The sequence below is a fragment of the Xenopus laevis genome, chromosome 3L, assembly GCF_017654675.1.
Source record: "Xenopus laevis strain J_2021 chromosome 3L, Xenopus_laevis_v10.1, whole genome shotgun sequence".
NCBI lineage: Eukaryota > Metazoa > Chordata > Amphibia > Anura > Pipidae > Xenopus > Xenopus laevis.
The window spans coordinates 57,890,452-57,916,515 of NC_054375.1; the positions used below are offsets into that span (position 1 = coordinate 57,890,452).

The 26,064-nt window shown below is 38.7% G+C and overlaps 1 protein-coding gene across 3 annotated transcripts in view; it reads left to right on the forward strand.

The window, feature by feature from the left end:
* The window catches only part of LOC108711037 (cilia- and flagella-associated protein 54), a 141,664-nt gene that overhangs the window by 15,800 nt on the left and 99,800 nt on the right, over window positions 1–26,064 (forward strand). For 2 of the 3 annotated variants that reach the window (XM_018252356.2, XM_018252357.2), the window contains exons 7-16: window positions 229–342; window positions 1,790–1,891; window positions 3,368–3,566; window positions 4,853–4,945; window positions 5,592–5,704; window positions 7,390–7,564; window positions 9,283–9,365; window positions 12,011–12,142; window positions 13,413–13,563; window positions 17,784–17,857. In XM_018252356.2, the coding sequence (XP_018107845.1) occupies window positions 229–342; window positions 1,790–1,891; window positions 3,368–3,566; window positions 4,853–4,945; window positions 5,592–5,704; window positions 7,390–7,564; window positions 9,283–9,365; window positions 12,011–12,142; window positions 13,413–13,563; window positions 17,784–17,857 (1,236 nt within the window). The remainder of the gene's footprint in view (window positions 1–228; window positions 343–1,789; window positions 1,892–3,367; window positions 3,567–4,852; window positions 4,946–5,591; window positions 5,705–7,389; window positions 7,565–9,282; window positions 9,366–12,010; window positions 12,143–13,412; window positions 13,564–17,783; window positions 17,858–26,064) is intronic. The other variant, XM_018252358.2, reaches the window with a different exon arrangement.

Consider the following 26,064-nt stretch of genomic DNA (forward strand, 5'->3'; position numbering starts at 1 on the left):
GTATTTACACCTCTTTAAAAATCAACTTTTAAGTAAATAATCTATAAGTGGAACATGGAGCTAAAATAGAATATTAAAAGAACAGGTATATTTCAGAATAATCCTTTGTATAATTTAAAGATCATAAAGTATGTTGTTTCAAGCATGTTACATTTTCAGCCTTTGTTTTCCTGTAACATTTGCAATATTATTAAGATATCTCTTCCTTGAATATGTCTTTTTACTTAGGTGTTTGCACGCCGTGCTCTCAGTAAGATCAATGAGCTTAGTCAGCTCGAAAATATCAGCAATTCGTCAGGCTCAGAAGAGGCGAAAAAAGTATTTACAGAAGCCACTGCTAAGGTAAACTAAGACCTCAAAGCAAAGAAACCAAGTGCTTGTAGCACATGGGCAGGAGCTGCAGTCAGATACAATCTAGTAAGCTGTTCCATAAATCTTGTGAAAAGAAACCAATTACTTTTACATGTAAGGCCCAGAGACCTTACCGGCATTGAACAACATCTGATCTGATAACCAACCGCAACATTCAGCTCTACAAATGCTGGTGGAACTTGCCAGGAAAAATTTACGGAAGAAAAATAGTTCCCATTTGTGACATTTTAAACAAAAAAGTTTGCTCTTTAAAAAGCCTATTTTTGTGGTACTTTTTCCCTGTACTTTTGTGACTTTATGACTAAGGACTCGCTACCATATTCTAAATTATCTTATTATTATTGTTTATACAGGGAATAAGGAACCCCCTGTTGCAAGATATAAGACTATGAGATGTCACCAATAAGGTCCATGACTGTATAAAGGCACACATCCACAAGCCCAATGTTTTTACGGCTTATGGAACTCTAAGGCGGCTTCCAGAATCTGTATAGCTTTGAGCATAGTATATTAATTTTATAGTACACACGTTTTGGTCAGTAGTGACACAAGTAACATCATTAAAGCGATTTATTATGATAAATTATGCAGGTTATTTATGGCTTTTGCATATTATACAGCAATTACATATTAGGCAGGGCTTTACTGAGATTGCTCATCATTCAGATCATGCTTTTGCCCAGTGGAACTTACAGTATAATTTCTCTATCACAGTTACACGCAAACATTAGGGTATGTACATAAATGGACCTCTGATAGGACATAGTTTACTTAATGGCTGCTAAAGGAATAGTTGATCTTAGATTAAACATGCAAGAATTCCAGGTGGGTTAAGTATATGCAAAAAGGTCATGTACTATATTTAAAAGATTCAGTGTTGAGGGCTGATGTGTGGAATAATCTGTGTATTGGCCAGTTCATTTAATTCTTGGGAAAAAGACAAAAAAGATTCAAAGCTGTTCTTTACCTCAGGCGATTGCAACCAGACAGAGAGGTCAGTCAGTATTGGAAAATGCTGTACAGAATGCCTTTTGAATTAAATGGAGCTATATGAGAATACATTTATTTGACATTAAGGGGTCTATTTGTTAAAGGTTGAATTTTGTTTTCACTAAGAAAACTCAAATTTTTAGAGAGTTATATGCCCCAAAGCAGAAAAAAATCAGAATCCAAAAATACTACAGCTAAAACCTGTCAAATTCATGTAAAAGTCAATGGCAGAGGTCCCTTTTTTATGGTGTTTTGGTGTGTTTGATGTTCTAATCTGATTTTTTTCGAGTTTAATTAGTAAATTAACCAAATTCGTGGATGGGAGTTAGGTCAAGTTTATTTCTGGTAAAATATAAGCAAAAACGAGTTTTAGTAATCTATTTTGATGACAACCTATAATCTTAATAAATATGTGGTTCTATATCAGATGGCGGTTATGATCTTCAAACGAGCGGTTTTTGAGTCAAGAAGAAAACCAAAAGGCATGCTTCGGCCAAAGCAAAAAAGCAATTTGAAGGATGTTGAAAAGGTTAGTTCTCTCAGTGCTTAAAATAAATTGACACTGAAACAAAAATAAGCTGTGTATGAAAAGAATATTGTGTTATCCATAGCAATCAATTAGATCCTTGCTTGGGGCAGCCCTCTTTGCCAGACTTGTAATGTTTAGGGGCACATCAGAAAGTAAGTAAGAGTTTGGGTTTGATCCGGATGTTTCTGGGCATAAATAGACAGCACAGATTTTGTTCCCAGTCAGGAAGATTTTTAGTTTAGTTTTAAGTGCATATAGAGGAAGTCGCTGTTTTGAGATGACTCACTTCTTTCCACCTAATTAAAATCTGCAGTCAGAGAGAAGCATTCCTTACGCTTTGGTTGCCCATGCCCTATCGCTCTATATTACTTTTGTCCAACAATGCAAACATTCTAATAAAAGTACTTGCTATTTGGCTCCCAAAGTAATTCTGGACTGGTGTCGGCCCTAGATATTAAGAAAGCTTTTGACTTGGTTGAATAGAGCTACTTGTGGGAGGTGATGGATTGTATGGGCTTCAGGCCAAAGTTGGGTGAAATTGCTACATGAGAGGCCTGTGGCCAGACTCCACACAACTAAATTGGTTTCTGCACTGCTCTTCTGTGTTGCAGTTTGGTAGGGTGTATGAACAGATATGCCTGTATGCAGATGACACCCTATTATATGTGGCAAGTACAGAGCTATGTCTTGGCACACCGTGGTTTAGCAATATAGTGATTTTTCTGGTTTGAGGGTGAAATGGCAATATCAAGGCAGGCAAGCTGTCGCAACAAGCAGTGACCCATACAGGGCTAAAGTCTTTTAAGTGGCATTGATCAAATACCTTGGGTTGCGGATTCATAAAAATCCAAGTACATTTAAGGAACTCAGTGTGGATCCACGGGGGCAGATGTTGGGTACTCATTCTGGAAAGTTTCCTCCCTCTTAACCAATTAGCAAGAATAAGCCTGATAAAGATGGTGGTTTTTCCAAAGCTATTTTATCTCTTCCACAGTTCTTTAGACCAGTCTCATTTTTAAATTGACTTAATGATCTATCCCTTTAAACAGGCAATAAACTGTGAATCAGGTGTCCGTAGTCAAGTATCAGTTATTTTTCACAATGTAAAATTATTTCAATTGTTTTTTTTACGAATGTTTCTAGCCACAGGGCCCTCTGGGGTGGTCCTTGACTTATAACACCCCAAAAACAGCTGTATGGTAGACTTATTTAATGCCTGCAGTCTGCTTTTTCTAGTAACAGTTTGAAACTAGATTTCCATAAGAAAAGTGTGCTCTACACACATCTTGCTTGCAAGTATGTAGTCTTCTTGACACAATTATTTTGAAATAATAAGGATGCTAATCATAATTGGCTTTAATTAGTAGCATGATTGCCAGAAAGCTGTTAATGTGGTTTTTGAAATTATTGTTGTAATTTTTTACCTTTTTATTCTTAATAAATTACAGTATATGTGTCTGTGTGTTGTTACCCTAGTTACCGTGGCCTCGAACCAGCACAGAAAGACTCCTGGTTGAGATGTTTGATAATGGCGCTGTCCAGTTTTTAGCCATCATAGAAGCTCTCTCAGACAGTAACAGAAGAGTCTTACAGGGTGGACCTCCTGTACCCGATGAACCAGAAATACATGACGTGATTGCAGAGCTCTTTTTTGCAGGGAGTGATATAGTCGCAGGTAACAATTTCATTTCAGCTTACATAACAAAAAAATTCTTTACCTGTGATGGGCTAGATAGTATTATAGAACTCCACAACTCCTGTGGAGTATTGGTGATATTTGGAAACAAATAGGCCAATTCACTGGCAATATGTTCTTTTAGACACGAGATGAAGGAATGAATCAAGGGCGGTTTGGTCACACATAAAAGGCCCATTTGAACAAATTGGCAATACATTTTTGTCTAATGGGTATTTTGCCTTATGGGGAAGGAGGTGCAACTATCTTTCACTTTCCATACATTATAACAGGAATATAGAGAACTGGTTTAGGCAATCTGTCCAAGAAAAACAATACAAAACTGCCTTACGATGTTGAAATATTTGGTAATGAGTACTTGCTCATGTTATTATCGCCATTAGTCTTAGTGAACTAAGGGGTAGATCACTAGATTTGATATGGTTTGGTATATTAACCATTTGCTCCACCATCAGTGCATCTTTTGTCTCTTAGTTTGTTTGGATCATCTGATCTGTCATTGCCTCTTTCCAATGAATGGCTAAGGTGTTGCAACATCTGGAATTGAGAGGGGCCACGACTCCCTAAAATTCTTTGTATTTCTACTGTAATAACTCATCAAAACTCTTTACAATTTTCTAATAGGAATGCCATTTTAAATTATGAGAACCCAAAGTTGGTTAAATTTCTCCATCTGAAAATTACATTTTGTGTAGTCTTGTTGCCAGTGACAAATACACAATGGTATCTTCATTCTTTATTTCTGTAATATTCTGTATTCCTATAATATTATATTATTAAATTATATAATATTCTAATATTACATAATATGGCAGTTAGTCGGTGGAAATGAAATGCTTTTTTTTTAAAAAAAACAAGCCATCTGCAATATTGTCTATACATATGAGTGGGAATAGCCATACAATTCTTAATGAGAGTAAACAATTAAATGACATTCACTGTAAAACATTACTTCCAGTGACCTTATTATCATGATACTGATATAGAGGTTGCTGATCTTTACTGAGTATTTCTCCTTCAGGTATTTTGTCGTTTTCCCCTTAATCATGAGCTACTGTATATGATAAGATGCTTCTGTTTTTCTTCTGCTCCCGCCACAGGGACTTTTGGGGGAAATGTGCAGGGAAGTGAATAAGCATTCAGGAAGTATAAAAACACACTAGTTTATTTGGAAAAAACTCTTGATCCATGCATACATAACATAGTAAATTCTTTGCAGTTTTTTTACAAAAGGAAAAAGGTCCCTATCTTGTTTTCTGCTATAGGGGGAGGCAATAAAGGACAACGTGGATCTTGCGGTCAAACTGAATTGCTTAAATGGCTGGAACAGGCTTCACTTCTGGATTTAGCTTTGGAAGGCAAGGTTTACTTCTACATACGAATGTAGTACAAAATAGTAGCTTAGGTACTATTTTGGTACACATGCAGGACTGTTCAGCTTGTATCTATAAACTACATATCTGGCAATATCCTAGTTCCAGTTGCTCTCAGATTATATCTGAATAAGTTTCTGGGATAAACTAAATTAAGTGAAAAAACGGTATCTTATTTCAAATTTCCCTACAGACTGCAGAGGAGTTTTAAGTAGAACTGACTCTGGCCCATTATGCACATTTTTACTCTGCAACTCACCTGGCTGCCACAATGATAAAATATAAGTGAACAGCCGTGCTAAAAATCATATTTGCTGAGAAATCAATAAGAATTATTATTCAGTTCTTTCAGCGCATATTTATAAGGTGATTTAGACTATTTTACATTTTTAAAAGGCAATGGGTGGAATAATATTTTTTCATAAGGAATCAAGAAATACCTTTATTAATAAATGTGTGCCAAGCACTTGGGTTTTAGATCTTTACCATCCCTCATTTATCTGTTATCTTGCTCTGTTTATCCAGAACTGAAAACCCCTTAAACCTTGATTAGCTTGTTACCTTAGCTTGTTTTTGTGCACCTATTATTTACAGTATTTTAAAACGATCAATATATGTTTTTTCCATTTAGAGAAGGATGCCGTTTCTGTAGAAGCTGTTGTGAAGTTTGCTAAATTAGCTTTCAGCTATGAACAGTGGGATGCATTTGATACCATTGTGATGCAAGTCTATACTTTCCTACAGGTAAACAAAGCAATTTGCAAATGTATAAAATCATCATCAACGGTCACTAGCAAACTCTACCTATACTTTACCCTCAGTGCATCTCCAGATTTGTTAACTCATTCGTAGAATGTGCTGAGTTCAAAGGGAAAAAGTTCTGTATTGGTGCCTAAAACGAATATAAAAATTACAATCACAGAAAACCGAATTATCAATTGAAAACTGGCAAGTATCTGACAACTAGGGGAGTATTTATTAAACCTCAATTTTTTCTGGTCGAGTTTTTAAAAGAGAAAACTCACATTTTTAGAGATTTATTATACCCCAAAGATGCTAAACATCCAAAAATACTCCAGCTAAAAACTGTCGATGTCATGTAAAAGGCAATGGCAGATGTCCCTGAAGATGCTTCTTGACATTGTGATCTGCGATGTGTTTCTTGACGTTAATCCAAGTGGGGGTTTTCAGGCAAAAACATGAAATATAAATTTGAACGATTAAAATTGTCGCATGATTTTATCAAAATTTTTCCTGTACCAAATTTTCGAGCTAATGTTCTGATAAATTAGTTAAATTTGTGGATGGGAGTTAGGCCGACTTTGTTTTAATAAAAAAAAACCCCCCATAAATTTGAGTTTTTTTAAATACCCCCCAATGTTAATAGGTATAATAAAAACTCTGCAGGGTCAATGTATGCATGTGGCAGTTTTTGTATATGGTTCACCTTAATTTTCTTATAGTAATCCAGCTAGAAACTTTTCATTCATACATGACAAATTGAGACATGGATCTTAATTATCAGCAGCTAAGTAGCTGTTTTCATATATTTCTCTACATTGATTCTTGCTGTCAGGAGAGGCTCATTAGTGAACAATCTGTGTCAAGTTGTTCATTTTTTACTACATTTTTTAATTGATTTTTTACATAGGTCCTTACCATAATTTAAAGGGCCTAAATAGAATGGTGAGGCAAAGAAAGTAACAAAATCAAGTGAAATGTCAAGTCAGTGAAATGTAAAAGCAAGCATAAAAAAGCAGAAGAGGATGGTAAATAAGTCAAAAGCTATAAAAAAGATGAATTGAAAATGTGTTAAGAATAGGCCATAGGCATAAACATTAGTAGTAGGAAACTATCCTGCTTCAGGAGCTTATGTGGTACACCATATCTTTTTTGTCCATTAAAAGGAATGATACTAGGGTGTCCCTAAAAACCATATCTTTTCCACCACATTGCTCTCTAAAATAGGTATCACATACATATTTACAGATTATGATTGTCATAGGAGACATATCTCCTATGAGAGCTATCCCTACTAGTGCTAAATGAACCATCTTGTATCTAAAAAATTGACCCTTGTTTAGTTGTCCATGGCTACAAAAATGTTTATAGACAGGATTCCTAAAAGGAGGTGTTAATAGATAGGATTCTTATTGTAGGGTCCTCTTGCATCAACTGGGTTACTGGCTATGGCTGATTTGACAGACATTTTTATTGTGCATTGTTTCCTTAAGAGTCTGGATGCTTCTACAACGCCTTAAACCTTGATAATATGCTAAAGGATGCTGGGAATTGGAGTTCAGGAACATATGATTGGGATAATTATGGGAAACAAAATAGAAAGGAGAGTGATATGGTAGCTATGAGCATGCTTATAGTACTTTTATTTACTCACACATCGTTTCTTTGTATCTAAATTCTTGTTGTAGGCTCAGGATAATACAAAATGGAAAGAAGAAAAAATGAATCTTAACATCCTTATTGCAGCTGAACCATTGTTGTCAGGGAAAAAGCAAAAACGCCATCTCCAGAGCGAAGAAAGAAGCATGAAAATACTAAAAAAATCCATCTCACTGGCAATAGTGCATTTAATAGATTTGCATGGTAAGCTATATATACCATTGAAAACATGTCGGTTTACCAAACCCTGTTTTCCAAGACACACTTAATATTTTATATTTATATGTTTGAGGTAACTAACACTGCACTTACATTAAATTTCACTTACACAAAATGACCAAAGAAAGACTTTCAATGAAAACCTCTAGCATAATTTAATAATATGAGATGCAACATTCGCTTTAGGCCTAGTAACTCATAGCAGGCAGCATATACTGGTCTGCTATATAAAAGCTGATTTGTTGTTTGTTACTAGAGTTGGAGCCAGTTTTACTCCTGTTTATGTAAAACTCCCAGTTTATCATATTTACTCTTATAAGTCACACACAGTGAATTTGTCTCAGATATTCAGAGTCAACAGATCTCCTACTGAAATTACTGGATGTTTATTTTGCAATCACAAAAACAGCGGTAAACATCTACTAACTCAGAGTTTAATTATGGACATATATATATGTATTTATCTTTTTTTTTAATGAAGAAGATAAAAGGTGGCCATACACGGGCAGATTTAAGCTGCCGATTCTGGTCCTTTAGACTGATTTGGCAGCTTATCTGCATGTGTATGGGGCCCTCCGATAGGCCTCGCCAATCCAAATCTGGCCAAAAATCATCCAGATCTCAATCTTTCTGTCCGATCGAGGACAGCATTGAATCTTAAAGTATATGTCCACCTTAACATGAGGCAACTTAATGTAGGAATGCACCGAATCCACTATTTTGGATTTGGCCGAACCCCCAAATCCTTCGTGAAGGAATTGGCCGAATACCGAATTTGCATATGCAAATTAGGGGTGGGAAGGGGAAAACATTTTTTACTTCCCTGTTTTGCTTCAAAAAGTCACATGATTTCCCTCCCCTCTCGTAATTTGCATATGCAAATTAGGATTCGGTTCGGCCGGGCAGAAGGATTCGGCCGAATCCGAATCTTGCTGAAAAAGGCCGAATCCCGAACCGAATCCTGGATTCGGTGCATCCCTAATTTAATGTGTTCATTTCTGACATTAAGTAAATGTAACCTATTATATTCTGATTTTTAGGGCTTATTACTAAAGCAGTGCAAAATTAGGGCAATTTGCCATAATTTTTACCAACAGTGCAGGATGCTTCCACCGTAATGGAGCCCTCCACACATTGGCCTAGAAATTTGTGCTAGAAAAAGGAGATTCTACCTAAAGGATGCACACAGCAACCAATCATGCTTTCCTCAAGTGCAATGCACCCTGTCCTTGCACCCTGGTCAAGGCAGATGTTGTGCCGAGATGCACTGCACCGTGCATGTCATGCACATAAGTAGGCATGTGCAGCAAATTGGACACTATGACAGAGGACAGTATTGGGAGGGGCTAAAATGTGGTGATTTGTGTCTGAAAATTACAGTTTGTACACTAAAGTACCCCTTCTTGTCTTCAGAGAAAAGAAATCATTTATGGCCTGAAATATATATATATTGTACCCAGCAGGTGGCACTGTTAGATAACGCAACAAAAGTGATTGTTATTGCTGGTTTTAATAATGTTTAATTTTTCCCAGCTTTACCTTTTTATTAAGAAGGATTCAATTCAAATTAAATTTTTGCCATTTGATATTATTTTTCTCTGCATTAAAAAAACATTTATATTCATTTAATGTTTTTTTTGCAGCTCTTACATACCTTAAATACTGCTAGAGATTCTAGCTTACTTTTGTTTTAATTATTACAGGGGACTCTACACAAGACAGAGCTCAAGATGATCATATGACACTGGCAGAAACTGTGTTTGTCTCTGTTTGCAGTTCTTTACAGGTACAGTTTTAATTATCAGCTTTATCAGTTTATTAATATTAGTTTCACTCAATTTACTGCTCTAAGGTATCCCCAGTTCTTTAACCGTGGTTCAAATATGCACTAATCATTTCATAGGCGTCCCTAAAAGAGTTCTGCTGGCTAAACTTGGCTGCTCATAATACCCTTTGATATATTCAATATATATAATATAAATAACAATAACTTTAACAATGGATTTTAAATAATTCATATACAGCTCCTAAAGGAGATTTATTTGTATTTCTTTAAGTAGTCTTGATGTAAGGAGAAAAGTGGAAGATAGTCTTAGGACAAATGCCATAAAGGGCTGCTTCAGGGCCATTTAACTGCTGTGTTTTACAAGAGCTAAAACAAGTTGTCTAAAACAGTCATTGGTAATGTATGTTACAACACTAAAAGACAATAAATCACAGTCACAAAGAGTATGGTGGTCTTCTTTGGAGCTGTGTTGTCAGATTACCAAACGCCACTGTGCTTAAAGTGCTCTAAGTAGTCTAATGTGCCACTGTCCTAAGAAATTGAAATTGCCACTTGTAGCATTATAGAGAATTTGCTGGTGGGGTTTTCATATTCATTGCAATTCCAAATGCTTCAAAGAAGGCAAAAATATTCTGCTTCCGCCCCTGATGTTGTTGCACTACTGCTCCTAGCATGCTGGAACCTAGGATAATATATTGAAGCACACCGAGAGTTGTCGTCCTGCAAAAGTTATAGAAGTTTTATGCCTCCTTTAAAGGAGAATTCAACCCATTTGTAAAAAACCGAGTACCCCCCACCCCAGGTAGACCTCCCTCCTTCCTCCCCCCAGGCTAACTGCCCCCCCCCTGGGGAAATGCCCCATACTTACCATCTTCTCCGTCCTCTGTAAGCTGACAGGGAGATCGGAATTTCTGCGCATGCGCAGTTGGAGCAGTTTGCTGGTTTGCAACAACTGCGTATGCGCGGAATTACATGGAAATTGTCAATCTCTCAGTCAGTTTACTGTGGACCCGGAAGATGGATGCGTGGAACTCTGCTGGCAGAATCTACTTGGGGTGGGGGGGGGGTACTCATTTATTTACAAATGGGTTGAATTCTCCTTTAAGTTGTCTGTTTTTCTGGCAGCCTGAGTAAGGCCATTCATTACTGTTGTCTGTGGGATTTCAGGTAATTAGGTTGCATCCACTTTCCTGTGTTGGAAGAAATTCAGCACTGTACAAACACGAAATTTAATAAATAGAAATATAGACACAGATCAATAAAGGTGAAGGGCCATATTTGTAGGAGCTTAGAACTCACTATGAGAAGTAAAGACAATAAACCAGAGGGTATTATTGATAGGGTTGTATTATAGGATAAGGAGTTTGACATTTTGGATTGGCTTCTTTAAAATGATGGGTCCCTAGGGAGTGTTTGAAAGCAGAAAGCTCAGTGAGAATGATGGTATGATAAAGAAGGAAGGCTCTGTCTATGTCTTAGTGAGAAAAGTGCACAAATCCAAGGGCAGAGCATGTGGGGCCGTTCCAGATTCAAGTTCTTAGCTATCATGGGTCCAGTTTATAAAGGACATTGCAGGTAATTGATGGCTAGCTGCTCTGCCAGCTGCCAGCATTCTCAGCAATCATCACTTCACAAGGGCTACAGAATGCCATATAGGTGATTCCTGACTTATACTTCAAATACTATACACATAAAACCAATATACATATAATTGCGACAAATGCAGAGTTTTCTAGCTGTGATCGCATATGGGTTTATGCTTAATTCTTTCAATATTTTGTACCATATTAGTTATCAGGCCTCTTCATATTAGCTCATCTGCATTTGGAAATTCCCATTCACAAGCAGAAACAGCAGAATGTGATGAGACATATTATATTCCCAACCAGGTCTGAACTGGAGTCAAAATATGCACTTGCATTCCAAGTACACAGGATCAAACAGCCCAACTAAATACTGATTTTCTATGGTATCTTACAGTAGCCCCTCTTGCATTTCCCAGAACCCACAGATTGCCACTCTGGGCCTGTTCCCCACCCTCTGTATTGATCATATACACATGATTGCAAAGCACCCCATAGCTTTCCATATAATTTTCAACTTCTTTTGTTGTTAAAAAGCGAAAAGTGTCTTTTTTTTGTGTTAGTTACAGTTCAGTTGTGCAAAAATAGGTTTCCCAGGGGGCTATATGTTGGAGTGCTGGGGTAAATTTCTATTAATTTGTATATCAAGCCGTACCCATGTGCACCCAATAAAAAGGGATTGAGCTGCATTTTTTTGATTTAATTATATTATATATGGGGAGGTGGCGCTCTCCTTGATGCTTGCTCTCCCAACCCCCGCTTAATGGTGTCTTTGGAAGAGATCATGCTAGACAAAGAGAAAAGCAGGTATGATCTTTCTCCCCCCAAAGATAATACTTTTTTCACTTAGGATAGGACTGACGCACGGACACTGCCTTGACGGGGCGCGTCAGCTTATGCATGCTTTGTACAAACTTTGTAACTAAAAGTGTCTTTTTTTTGTGTTAGTTACAGTTCAGTTGTGCAAAAATAGGTTTCCCAGGGGGCTATATGTTGGAGTGCTGGGGTAAATTTCTATTAATTTGTATATATATATATATATATATCTCTCTTTATACCCAGGGTATTCAGCCTGACAGAGAAATTATCGTTGATGTCATCTTGTTCCTGTGGCAAAAATGCAAATTTGCACTCCAGAGAATCCAAGCAGCTGATGGTCCCAAATTCATCCACAAATGTGAAGTGAACAGCAAGGTACTCTGCTTTCTTTTGGCTTCATGCTGTGCTTAAAGAGACACTAATGTCAGAAATTAAACTCTTTTTTTAAATCTATCATAATATTGCCTTTGAAATACTTTTGCCATAAAGTGTTTGCACAATGCTTTTACATTACCTGTCTGGTGCCCCACATTCCTGTATGTGGGGGCTGCCATATTTATACAACAGGAGTTCAATAGCATTAGAAACTTTAACCGACAGGCTGAGATGGGACAGTCAGGTTGGCAAAACAGTCAGGTTTAGAAACTTCAACTAACAATTGTTTACAAAAACAAACCTCTCAGTGAAAAACAATCAACATGCCCTATAGGTAACTTTTAATGTACATTCATATTTAAGTAGTTCTTTAGTGTCAGTATCACTTTAAGTGAATGTTCATCTTCTGTGATTAGTTAGTAAAGTTCAATAAAGCCAAATTGCATATTCTTCAAGTATTAACAGTTCTACTCAATAGGGTTCATTTACAAAGCAATGTGCAAAATTTACACACAATCCCAAAATGCAATGGTATTTTGCAGAATTTAAGGGGGTTATTTACTAAAATCCAAATTTATCTCATTGTCCCAATAAAAAAAAGCTTGACCTAACTCCCATGCCCAATTTTAGCTTATTTATTAATAAAAAAAACTAGATTTAATCAGTTCGTGAACAAACTAGATAAAATCAAGCGAAAACTCGAATAGCTCTAATTTCTTGGGCTTTTTCTCAAAAAGCATGATTTTTTTCAAGTTTTTGGCCAAAAACACCAAAAAAAAAAGTTAGGTTTTCGGACTAAACTCAGCGCAGACCAAGAAAACTTCAAAGTGAAATAGGTGCCTCTCACATTGACTTATACAGGACTTCGACAGTTCTGAGATGGCAGATTTTCGGATTCTGAATTTTTGCAGCATCAGGGTATAATAAATCATGAAAAAATCTAGATTTTTTTCCCCTCTAAAAATTTGAGTTTTCTAGTGAGAACATTTTTGGATCCCCATACTTTAAGTCATTAAATAAACCCAATATGACTGTTTTGCTTCCAATACGAATAAATTATATCTTTAGTTTGGATCAAGTAGAGGGTACTGTTGTTTTATTACAGAGAAAAGGGAAATATGTTTTAAAGTTTTTAATAATTGGATGAAAATGGAGTATATGGGAGATCACCTTTCTGTAGTTCAGAGCTTTCTGGATAACAGGTTTCCAGATAATAGATTTTATACATGCACTTGGCAATCTTTTAATAACCATTTTCCATTATCTACAGTGGATATATATTCTTTGTCTTATCTATGAAGTAATGCAGCTTTGCAGTATAATAGACACTGACTCTGTCATCATGGCGGAAGCTGCATTAAAATTAGCTGGGATTGCTGAAGGCATCGCTGATTGCATAATCAAATATGTCAAGAAACCAGGTAAGAAAGTGTTTTCATTCAGTGTTGGCACAAATGTATTTATGTACATTACATGTGTTATGTAGTATAGAACGGGGCATTAATATTTGATATATAAAGCCAAGAGCACATTCCGACTCACAAATATCGGCAAGCACTTATTCACTAAGGAAGCAATTCCTTTAGCTAAATTGTGTTTTGAATTTGACAAGATTATACCCCTACAATTCATAGTTCTGTGCCCAGTCCATATCATCCAGATCACACTAACAAATTAGAGAGCGCAAACCTTGCAGCTCATTGAGACCTTAGGAGTAAATAGTGCCAAGTAGTGGTTATGACTATATATGTAAAAAAAAACCAAAACCCCCCCCCCCAATTTTTATCTAGGATGGGCAAGCCTAAAAATGTTGCTGCTGGGGATAGCTACATGTTATTAAAGGAAAACTATACCCCCCAAACAATGTAGGTCTCTATAAAAAGATATTGCATAAAACAGCTCATATGTAAAATCCTGCTTCATGTAAATAAACCATTTTCATAATAATATACTTTTCTAGTAGTATGTGCCATTGGGTAATCATAAATAGAAAATTGCCATTTTAAAAAATAAGGGCCGCCCCCTGGGATCGTAGGATTCACTGTACTCACAAACATACCAACAAACCATACATGTTAGGTCACATGAGCCAATTAACAGACAGAGTTGTGTCTTTTGCTTCCACACTTCTTCCTGTTACAGTTAGAGTTGAAGTATTTCTGGTCAGGTGATCTCTGAGACAGCACAGAAACCATCACAAAATGGTGGCTCAAGGTGAGAGATGTAAAAGGGCAAGATTTACTTAAATATATATTCCAGTTTGGTAAGATTCTTTAATATGCCACTTAATATGATATGAACTATCTGTTGCTTAAGTGTTCATTTTGGGGGTATAGTTTTCCTTTAAGCCAGTTCTTAATTTCTGTGTTTTGGTGAACACCTCCCTTTGGAGAAAGTCCAAATAATGATTTTATTATTTTTATTATAAGAAATGTCATTATTAATGGGAATATTTTATATAATATTTACATACTACAGTTTGCAAGTTCATGTTTTTATTATATTCACAGACATTTGAGTAGAGAATGTCTTGTGAGAGCCAGCTTTATTCAGCGAGTCTTTCCAGTGGAACCAATTAGATGTTTCTGTTCATAATTCTAACTGCATTTGATCAGTAAAGTCACTTGGCTGTTGATGGTTGCTATGGGTACTGGACCTTTACCCAGGTTTTTAATATAATATATTTCTGCTATGGAACACATTTAACCCAACCTATGGCCCTGCAGCTGTGCCGGGTTCCTGAAAGCTACAGATTTAGCCAATATATAATTAAAATTCCACATTTACAAACAATAATTGCCATTCACCCAGTACTAGAACAATCTGTTTTAGAATTATCATTCCTGAATGGAATCCCTTTATCTTACACATCTTTCAATAAATGTCTAAATGTACTGGATACCAGAACAGAATGTCACATATGAGAATAACGACAATCTCACCTTCAAAATATTGAATCAGAATCATCTTAAAATACAAAATGACTTGGATGATAAGTGAACTCCATTTATATTATTTGTTATATATTTTATTTATTAACAGTGATGCAAAAATATACAGCCAACCTTTAGTTTTTAGTAGGGATGCACCTAATCCACTACAGGTATGGGACCCGTTTTCTAGAAACTCATTATCCAGAAAGCTCTGAATTACAGAAAGATCATCTCCCTTATAAACACCATTATAATCAAAAAATCCACATTTAAAAATAATTTCTTTTTTCTCTGTGAAATAATAATAAACAGTACCTTGTACTTGATCCATACAGAAAAATAATGAATCCTTATTGGAAGTAAAATCATTTTATTGGGATTATCTAATGCAGGAGTGCCCATACTTTACTAATGCGAGGTCTACTTTTAGTGATGTTGTCCCATTATGATCTACATACATAAAAGCATTGTTAGCATTCTGTTCCATGGAAAATATTACTTAAATATTATATTGATTTATATTGCTATTTTTAGGAAAAAACTATTTCTTTTGTAATGTTAGCATAATAAATATCTGAATGAAAAGCATGAAACAGAATGGTGATTTAGACAAGCTGTTTGTTGACAGTGTCTTGAGATCTACCGATCACCAGCTATGGTCTACTGATAGATCCCGATCTGGTAGATCCTGATCTACCTTTTGGGCAAACCTGAGCTAATGTTTACATGATTTTCTAGTACATTGAAGGTATGAAGACCTAAATTACAGAAAGATCCGTTATCTGGAAAACACCAGGTCCCGAGTGTTCTGGATAATAGGTCCCATAACTATATTTTAAGATTTAAAAATCCCAAAACAAACCTGAATCCTAAATTGCACATGCAAATTAGTGCAAGGAAAGATTAAAAGAACCACTTGTGCAGTACAGGAAAAAGAAATTGTAACTTTGTGTGTTGAAATGTCACATGATTGCAATAATTCAAATTCGGTTCAGCAAGGCACTAAATTAGACATTACATTTTACGTAGGGTAGGTCTGCCTCCAAAATGGTTTTATTTATCTTAGGCCTTCAAAAATTCTTAAAAATTTTGAAAACTACCAACAGAAATTGACACGTAGTAAGAAAAATCCTTTTCCTGAGTTTTTGGAGAAATTCATATTCTTGGTACTTTTATATTATAATAGTCTTTTAAAATAATGTTTTTTTTTACACAATCCTCAATGTCTGGAAAATGACTACCACATAAAGCTGAGATTCAAAATGGCATCATCAAAATGGAAAAATTCTATTCTCATCATTTACCCAATATTCAAAGTATAAAAAGGGCATAGATATGTGTTGCTATGTTCAACCTACACAACATGTATTATCCCTTATATCCAGTGTGACTTTTGACTTGAAATATGTGTGCCATCAGCTTGCAGGAAATCAGTATTTTAAAGACAATTTTATGGATTTACCACCTCAAGCAAGTGTTTTGTTAATGTATTTATTTCATCAGTTGCAGCTGTCAGATATTTGCAGATTAAGACTCCAAGGCCATATTGTGAAGTCAACTGTTGGAAATTAGACTAATTTCATGTATTTGCTGTGAATCTGACAGGTTATTCTGACCTAGTGTCTACAACAAGGCAATGTTGTGTGGATTGTTAAAAACTATGTGTCTAGTTCTGTAGAATTGACATTTACAGTTTCTACTAAGATATCATAATATGTCAAAGGCAAAATAACTGTTCTAACTTAGTACAGGTATTGGATCTTTTATCCAGAATGCATGGGACCTGGGGTTTTCCGGGTCTTTCTGTAATTTGGATCACCATACCATAAGCTAAAAATCATTTAAACATTAAATAAACCTATTAACCAAATACAAACGAATCTCAAGTAGTTGACTTACTAAGAAGGTTGGGGATCCAGGTGCACAAGCCCCAGACCTTCAGCTTGTTGCAGGCAATAAATGCAATATGTTTTTCCTAGTAGGACTGGCGCAAACCGGACTTCACTCCAATGCTTGATGCAATTTAAAAGTATATTTTATAAAAAAACATCTCAAATGATATGAAATTTAGCCTTATACATTTCGTGCCTTATGGGCACTTAATCATAGGCGGGGCATCTTCTGAATACACAAAGATGTAATTTTCATTTAAATATCTTTGTGTATATCCAGCCTATGTTTAAGTGCCTATAAGGCATGAAACGCGTAAGGCTACATCATGTGAGTTATAATTTGTTCAATAAAATATACTTTTAATTTGCATTAAGCATTGGAGTGAAGTACGGTTTGTGCCAGTCCTACTATGAAAACCATATTGCATTAAATAAACCTAATCGGATTGTTTTGCGACCAATATGGATCCATGCAGCTTGGTTCCTATCAAGTACAAGGTTCTGTTTTATTATTACAGAGAAAAGTGAAATCACTTTTAAAAATTAGAATTATTTGGTTAAAATGGGGAGATGGCCTTCCTGTAATTTGGAGCTTTCTGGATAACTGTAATAATCAGTTTCACTTGATAGTGAATGAGGTATAGTGAATTATGATGGAGGAATGTTTTTTTGCAATACATATAGAGCTTGATGTAATACAATTTTGCAATAATATACAGGTTTCACATTCACACATTGAGTATTGTTTCTTTTTTTTTATTTTAAACAAAAGTCATGATAATACTTTTTTAACATATTTTACCTGCTTTGTCTTAGAAAAATTGACTGAAAAAGTGAATGATGAATCAGCCACTCAAGGTCCATATGCTGCCAAATTAATACAGCTAGAGGTGGGTTAATCAGCACAATTTGTCATTGGTACAATATGGAGAGGTATAAAATAAAAATGAACTTTTAAGTCCTTTGAAAAAGTATCCAAGCCCTTTAAAATATGCCGGTTGCATATATGTTAACATTCTACATTATGCAGCAATAATAGCTTTTCGTCTTTTGGTTTAAATTTAGTATGATGTTCAAAAGTTGTTTTAGTCCATTCTTCCAAGCAGATTTGTGCTAGGGTATTCCAGTTAGTCAGATGACACTTGTGCTCTTCAGTTTTCATATTGTGCCACAGATTCTTAGCTGGATTGAAATCAGGGCTTTGACTTGGAAATTGTAGGATATTCATACCTTTTGTTCTTATGTTCTTTGTTCTTATGAGTTATTTTGATCTATTGTTTAAGATACATTTTAGCATTTCTAGCATTACTTTGGCCTTGTGTTTGGGATCAAAAACACAAGGCCAAAGTAACATCGGCCTACTATGGTCCAAGTAAAAACACCAATCTCAATTCAGCTAAAAATCTGTGTTGTTATTTTGTTTAAAAAAATTGAGGTACTCAAGCATCATCTAATTAATGTAAACAGCTTGACACCAATCTTCCTGGAAGACTGGGTACAAATCACTCTCTGACTCTTCATCTGCTCTTATAACTCACTAGGGATGTAGCGAACGTCGGAAAAAAAGTTCGCGAACATATTCGCGAACTTGCGCAAAAACGCAAGCGGTTCGCGAACGGTTCGCGAACCCCATAGACTTCAATGGGAAGGCGAACTTTAACATCTAAAAAAAAAATTTCTGGCCAGAAAAATGATTTTAAAGTTGTTTAAAGGGTGCAACGACCTGGACAGTGGCATGCCAGAGGGGGATCAAGGGCAAAAATGTATCTGAAAAATCTGCCTGTGTGTGCTTGGAAGAGATAGTGTAGGGGGAGAGCTGTTAGTGATTTCAGGGACAGATGATAGTAAGTTTGCTGGCTAGTAATCTGCTTGATACTGCTCTGTATTGGAGGGACAGAAGTCTGCAGGGATTTGAGGGACATTTTAGCTTAGGTAGCTTTGCTGGCTAGTAATCTACTGTTCTCTTTAAACAACTGCCATACGTTGACCTTGTAGGCATTGTTTGCCCAGTTTTTTTGGACGCAGCCACTGAAGCACAGTTGCCAGAAAAAATATGCCATATAAATGCTGAAAATAGTCATTTTTCGCCATACGTTGACCTTGTAGACATTGTTTGCCCAGTTTTTTTGGTTGCAGCCACTGAAGCACAGTTGCCAGAAAAAATATGCCATATAAATGCTGAAAATAGTCATTTTTCGCCATACGTTGACCTTGTAGACATTGTTTGCCCAGTTTTTTTGGTTGCAGCCACTGAAGCACAGTTGCCAGAAAAAATATGCCATATAAATGCTGAAAATAGTCATTTTTTGCCATATACGTTGAGTCAACGTATGGCAAAAAATGACTATTTTCAGCATTTATATGGCATATTTTTTCTGGCCTCTGTGCTTCAGTGGCTGCGGCCAAAAAAACTGGGCAAACAATGCCTACAAGGTCAACGTCGTTGACCTTGTAGGCATTGTTTGCCCAGTTTTTTTGGCCGCAGCCACTGAAGCACAGAGGCCAGAAAAAATATGCCATATAAATGCTGAAAATAGTCATTTTTTTTGGTCGCAGCCACTGAAGCACAGTTGCCAGAAAAATTATGCCATATAAATGCTGAAAATATGCATTTTTTTGGTTGCAGCCACTGAAGCACAGAGGCCAGAAAAATTATGCCATATAAATGCTGAAAATATGCATTTTTTTGGTTGCAGCCACTGAAGCACAGAGGCCAGAAAAATTATGCCATATAAATGCTGAAAATATAAATTTTTTTGGTTGCAGCCACTGAAGCACAGAGGCCAGAAAAATTATGCCATATAAATGCTGAAAATATGCATTTTTTTGGTTGCAGCCACTGAAGCACAGAGGCCAGAAAAATTATGCCATATAAATGCAGAAAATATGCATTTTTTTGGACGCAGCCACTGAAGCACAGTTGCCAGAAAAAATATGCCATATAAATGCTGAAAATAGTCATTTTTTGCCATACGTTGACCTTGTAGACATTGTTTGCCCAGTTTTTTTGGTTGCAGCCACTGAAGCACAGAGGCCAGAAAAAATTAAACCAGTAGGGTTTACACCCTAGTTTGTAACGGTGGCGGAGGGAGGAGGAGGACGCTAAAGGACAGCTGTGTGTGGAGTCATGAGGCTTGAAGAGAAGGACAGCTGCATAGAAGTCAGAACAAGTCTTCCGGCGTGCAGTAACCCTCCGAGATCCACCCCTCATTCATTTTAATAAAGGTCAGGTAATCGACACTTTTGTGACCTAGGCGAGTTCTCTTCTCAGTTACAATCCCTCCTGCTGCACTGAAGGTCCTTTCTGAGAGCACACTTGAGGCTGGGCAAGACAAGAGGTTCATGGCAAATTGTGACAGCTCTGGCCACAGATCAAGCCTGCGCACCCAGTAGTCCAGGGGTTCATCGCTCCTCAGAGTGTCGATATCTGCAGTTAATGCCAGGTAGTCCGCTACCTGCCGGTCGAGGCGTTCTTTGAGGGTGGATCCAGAAGGGTTGTGGCGCTGCCTTGGACAGAAAAACATTTGCATGTCTGACGTTACAGACTGGCCAAAGGGCTTTGTCCTTGCAGGTGTGCTCGTGGCAGGATTACTGGCACCTCTGCCCCTGGAATGTTGATGAGTTCCTGAAGTGACATCACCCTTAAAAGCATTGTACAACATGTTTTGCAGGCTGGTTTGTAAATGCCGCATCTTTTCGGACTTGTGGTATGTTGGTAACATTTCTGACACTTTATGCTTGTACCGAGGGTCTAGTAGCGTTGCGACCCAGTACAGGTCCTTCTCCTTAAGCCTCTTGATACGGGGGTCCTTCAACAGGCATGACAGCATGAAAGACCCCATTCTCACAAGGTTGGATGCAGAGCTATCCATCTCCGCTTCCTCATTATCAAGGACTGCATCATCCACGGTCTCCTCCCCCCAGCCACGTACAAGACCAGGGGTCCCCAAAAGGTCACCACTAGCCCCCTGGGAAGCCTGCTCCTGTTGGTCCTCCTCCTCCTCCTCCACAAAGCCACCTTCCTCCTCTGACTCCACTTCTGGCACCTCTCCCTGCGTTGCAGCAGGTGCCTGGGTTCGTTCTGGTGATTCCGACCAGAAATCGTGCGCTTCCAGCTCCTCGTCACGCTGGTCTACAGCCTCATCTGTCACTCGTCGCACGGCACGCTCCAGGAATAAAGCGAAGGGTATTAGGTCGCTGATGGTGCCTTCGGTGCGACTGACCATATTTGTCACCTCTTCAAAAGGTCGCATGAGCCTGCAGGCATCGCGCATAAGCACCCAGTAACGGGGGAAAAAAATCCCCAGCTGTGCAGATCCAGTCCTACCACCCAGTTCAAAAAGGTACTCGTTGACGGCCCTTTGTTGTTGCAGCAGACGTTCCAACATAAGGAGCGTTGAATTCCAGCGAGTCTGGCTGTCAGAAATCAAACGCCTGACTGGCATGTTGTAGCGCTGCTGAATGTCAGCAAGGCGTGCCATGGCTGTGTAGGAACGTCTGAAATGGGCCGACACCTTTCTGGACTGGGTGAGAACGTCCTGGAATCCTGGGTACTTGGAGACAAAACGTTGGACTATTAAATTTAACACATGTGCCATGCAGGGCACATGTGTTAAATTGCCTAGTCTCAACGCTGCCAACAGATTGCTTCCATTGTCACACACCACTTTTCCGATCTGCAGTTGGTGTGGGGTCAGCCACCGATCGGCCTGTGACTGCAGAGATGACAGGAGTACAGATCCGGTATGGTTTTTGCTTTCCAGGCACGTCATCCCCAAGACAGCGTGACAACGGCGTACCTGGCACGTCGAATAGCCTAGGGGGAGCTGGGGGTGCACAGGTGTGGAGGAGGAGAAGGAGGACCCAGCAGCAGAGTAAGAAGAAGAAGAAGACGAGGTAGAGAGCGATGGAGGAGTAGAGGTGGTGGCAGAACCGCGTGCAATCCGTGGCGGTGACACCAACTCCACTGTTGTTGTTGAGCTACCCATTCCCTGCTTCCCAGCCATTACCAAGTTCACCCAGTGGGCAGTGTAGGTGACATACCTGCCCTGACCATGCTTGGAGGACCATGCGTCAGTAGTCATATGGACCTTTGGCCCAACACTAAGTGACAGAGATGCGGTAACTTGGCTCTGCACATGTTGGTACAGGTGTGGTATTCCCTTTTTAGAAAAAAAATTGCGGCTGGGTACCTTCCACTGCGGTGTCCCAATTGCTACAAATTTGCGGAAGGCCTCAGAGTCCACCAGCTGGTATGGTAAAAGCTGGCGGGCTAAGAGTGCAGACAAGCCAGCTGTCAGACGCCGGGCAAGGGGGTGACAGTCAGACATTGGCTTCTTACGCTCAAACATGGCCTTCACAGAAACTTGGCTGGTGGCAGATGACTGGGAATGGGAACAGGTGGTCAAGGTGGAAGGCGGAGTGGAGGGTGGTTCAGACGGGTCAAGGAGAGCAGAGGTAGAGCAGTAAGATGCTGGACCAGAAGGAGTGTGGCTTTTAGTTTGCCTGTTGCCTTTGAGGTGTTGCTCCCAAAGTGCTTTGTGCTTGCCGCTCATGTGCCTTCGCATAGAAGTTGTACCTATGTGGCTGTTGGGCTTACCAAGGCTCAGTTTCTGACTGCACTCATTGCAAATTACAATGCTTTTGTCAGAGGCACACACATTAAAAAAATCCCACACTGCTGACTTTTTGGAAGTGTGCGATCTGGCGGTAACAGTAGAAGTTGGCGGCATTGGCGGCAATGGCGGGTGCGTTGGCCGGCTGAACACAGGTGCCGATACATGTTGTTGCCCTACTGATCCCTGCGGGCTGTCCTCCCTGCTTCTTCTAAGTCTTATTCTCCTACTGCCTCTCTGACTCTCCGTCTCTCCATCTGAACTACCCTCCTCTTGCTCTCTTCTACTAGGCACCCACAAAACATCAATCTCCTCATCATCATTCTCCTCAGATGCATCAATTTCTTCTGACACATCACAGAAGGAAGCAGCAGCGGGGACCTCCTCCTCATCACTCATTATGTCCATCTCTGTCGTGTTCTCTGCCAGAATTAAATCTGGTGTAAGGTCCTCATCTCCTTCATCTTCTTCTGGCAATAATGGTTGCGCATTACTCAGTTCAAGAAACTCATGGGAAAATAACTCCTCTGACCCCAGTGAAGAAGGGGCACCGGTGGTGGAGGAAGTGTTACGTGGGGTGGCCATAGCAGTGGAGGATGAGGAGGATGTTGTGGTAAAGTTAGAAACGGTAGAGGATGGGGTGTGCTGTGTAAGCCAGTCAACTACCTCTTCAGCATTTTGGGAGTTCAGGGTCATTGGCTTTTTAAAACTGGGCAATTTGCTAGGGCCACAGGATTGCATAGCAGCACGGCCCCTAGCACGGCCTCTGCGTGGCGGCCTGCCTTTGCCTGGCATTATTTTTTAAAAAACAACAACAACAACAAAAACTCAGTTGGTTTTTCTGGAAACGATAATACACACAGCTAGATGGCGGGTTGAAGAAAACAGTGTGCAAATAATGCCTACAAGGTCAACGTATACACTACTACAGCGGTGGATACGGATTACGTAAAATATATTATGGCTGCTTGAAAAAAGTCACTCCGGTGTTTTTTCTGGAGACGGTAATATTATGGATATTTAGACAGAATGTGAACAAGGTCACACAGCTAGATGGCGGGTTGAAGAAAACAGTGTGCAAATAATGCCTACAAGGTCAACGTATACACTACTACAGCGGTGGATACGGATTACGTAAAATATATTATGGCTGCTTGAAAAAAGTCACTCCGGTGTTTTTTCTGGAGACGGTAATATTATGGATATTTAGACAGAATGTGAACAAGGTCACACAGCTAGATGGCGGGTTGAAGAAAACAGTGTGCAAATAATGCCTACAAGGTCAACGTATACACTACTACAGCGGTGGATACGGATTACGTAAAATATATTATGGCTGCTTGAAAAAAGTCACTCCGGTGTTTTTTCTGGAGACGGTAATATTATGGATATTTAGACAGAATGTGAACAAGGTCACACAGCTAGATGGCGGGTTGAAGAAAACACTGTGCAAATAATGCCTACAAGGTCAACGTATACACTACTACAGCGGTGGATACGGATTACGTAAAATATATTATGGCTGCTTGAAAAAAGTCACTCCGGTGTTTTTTCTGGAGACGGTAATATTATGGATATTTAGACAGAATGTGAACAAGGTCACACAGCTAGATGGCGGGTTGAAGAAAACAGTGTGCAAATAATGCCTACAAGGTCAACGTATACACTACTACAGCGGTGGATACGGATTACGTAAAATATATTATGGCTGCTTGAAAAAAGTCACTCCGGTGTTTTTTCTGGAGACGGTAATATTATGGATATTTAGACAGAATGTGAACAAGGTCACACAGCTAGATGGCGGGTTGAAGAAAACAGTGTGCAAATAATGCCTACAAGGTCAACGTATACACTACTACAGCGGTGGATACGGATTACGTAAAATATATTATGGCTGCTTGAAAAAAGTCACTCCGGTGTTTTTTCTGGAGACGGTAATATTATGGATATTTAGACAGAATGTGAACAAGGTCACACAGCTAGATGGCGGGTTGAAGAAAACAGTGTGCAAATAATGCCTACAAGGTCAACGTATACACTACTACAGCGGTGGATACGGATTACGTAAAATATATTATGGCTGCTTGAAAAAAGTCACTCCGGTGTTTTTTCTGGAGACGGTAATATTATGGATATTTAGACAGAATGTGAACAAGGTCACACAGCTAGATGGCGGGTTGAAGAAAACACTGTGCAAATAATGCCTACAAGGTCAACGTATACACTACTACAGCGGTGGATACGGATTACGTAAAATATATTATGGCTGCTTGAAAAAAGTCACTCCGGTGTTTTTTCTGGAGACGGTAATATTATGGATATTTAGACAGAATGTGAACAAGGTCACACAGCTAGATGGCGGGTTGAAGAAAACACTGTGCAAATAATGCCTACAAGGTCAACGTATACACTACTACAGCGGTGGATACGGATTACGTAAAATATATGAATGCTGCTTGAAAAAAGTCACTCCGGTGTTTTTTCTGGAGACGGTAATATTATGGATATTTAGACAGAATGTGAACAAGGTCACACAGCTAGATGGCGGGTTGAAGAAAACACTGTGCAAATAATGCCTACAGGGCAAATAATGCCTAAAAGGTCAACTTATACACTACTACAGCGGTAGTAAAATAAAAAAAGTAAAATAAAAAAAAAATGAATATTAAAAAAAAAAATTAAAGTTGGTGCTGCTGAACTACTAGGAGCAGCAGATTAGCACACCAGTCCCACTCCCCAACACTTCTAGACTAATAGCACTGGGCTCTTATAGTAGTAGTAGTAGTAGTAGTAAAACAACAAAAAAATAAATAAAAGCAGTCCTTACAAGGACTACTGTTATTGCAGCAGTCAGCAGATGAGATCAGAAGCAGGACAGCTGCCCACTGCAGCTACATACAGAGCACTGCAGTAGAAGGTAGATTACTAGCCAGCAAAGCTACCTAAGCTAAAATGTCCCTCAAACCCCTGCAGACTTCTGTCCCTCCAATAACAGAGCAGTATCAAAACGATTACTAGCCAGCAAACTTTCAACTGTCCCTGAAATCACTAACAGGCAGCAGCTCTCTCCCTACACTATCTCTTCAGCACACACAGGCAGAGTGAAAAAACGCTGCAGGGCTTCGGTTTTTATAGGGAAGGGGAGTGGTCCAGGGGAGAGCTTCCTGATTGGCTGCCATGTACCTGCTGGTCTGGGGTGAGAGGGCAAAAAAAAGCGCCAACAATGGCGAACCCAAAATGGCGAACGTCGCGCGACGTTCGCGAACTTCCGGCGAGCGCGAACACCCGATGTTCGCGCGAACAAGTTCGCCGGCGAACAGTTCGCGACATCTCTATAACTCACTAAGGGTAAAGGTAAAAAGGACAATCTCAAGCATTTTGACTCTGTCTACAGACCTAAAACATGTGCTTTAAAGTGTTCACTCCATATATAATATATCAGCCAGTGTCAGACTGGGCCTTCTAGGGGCCACCATAGAACC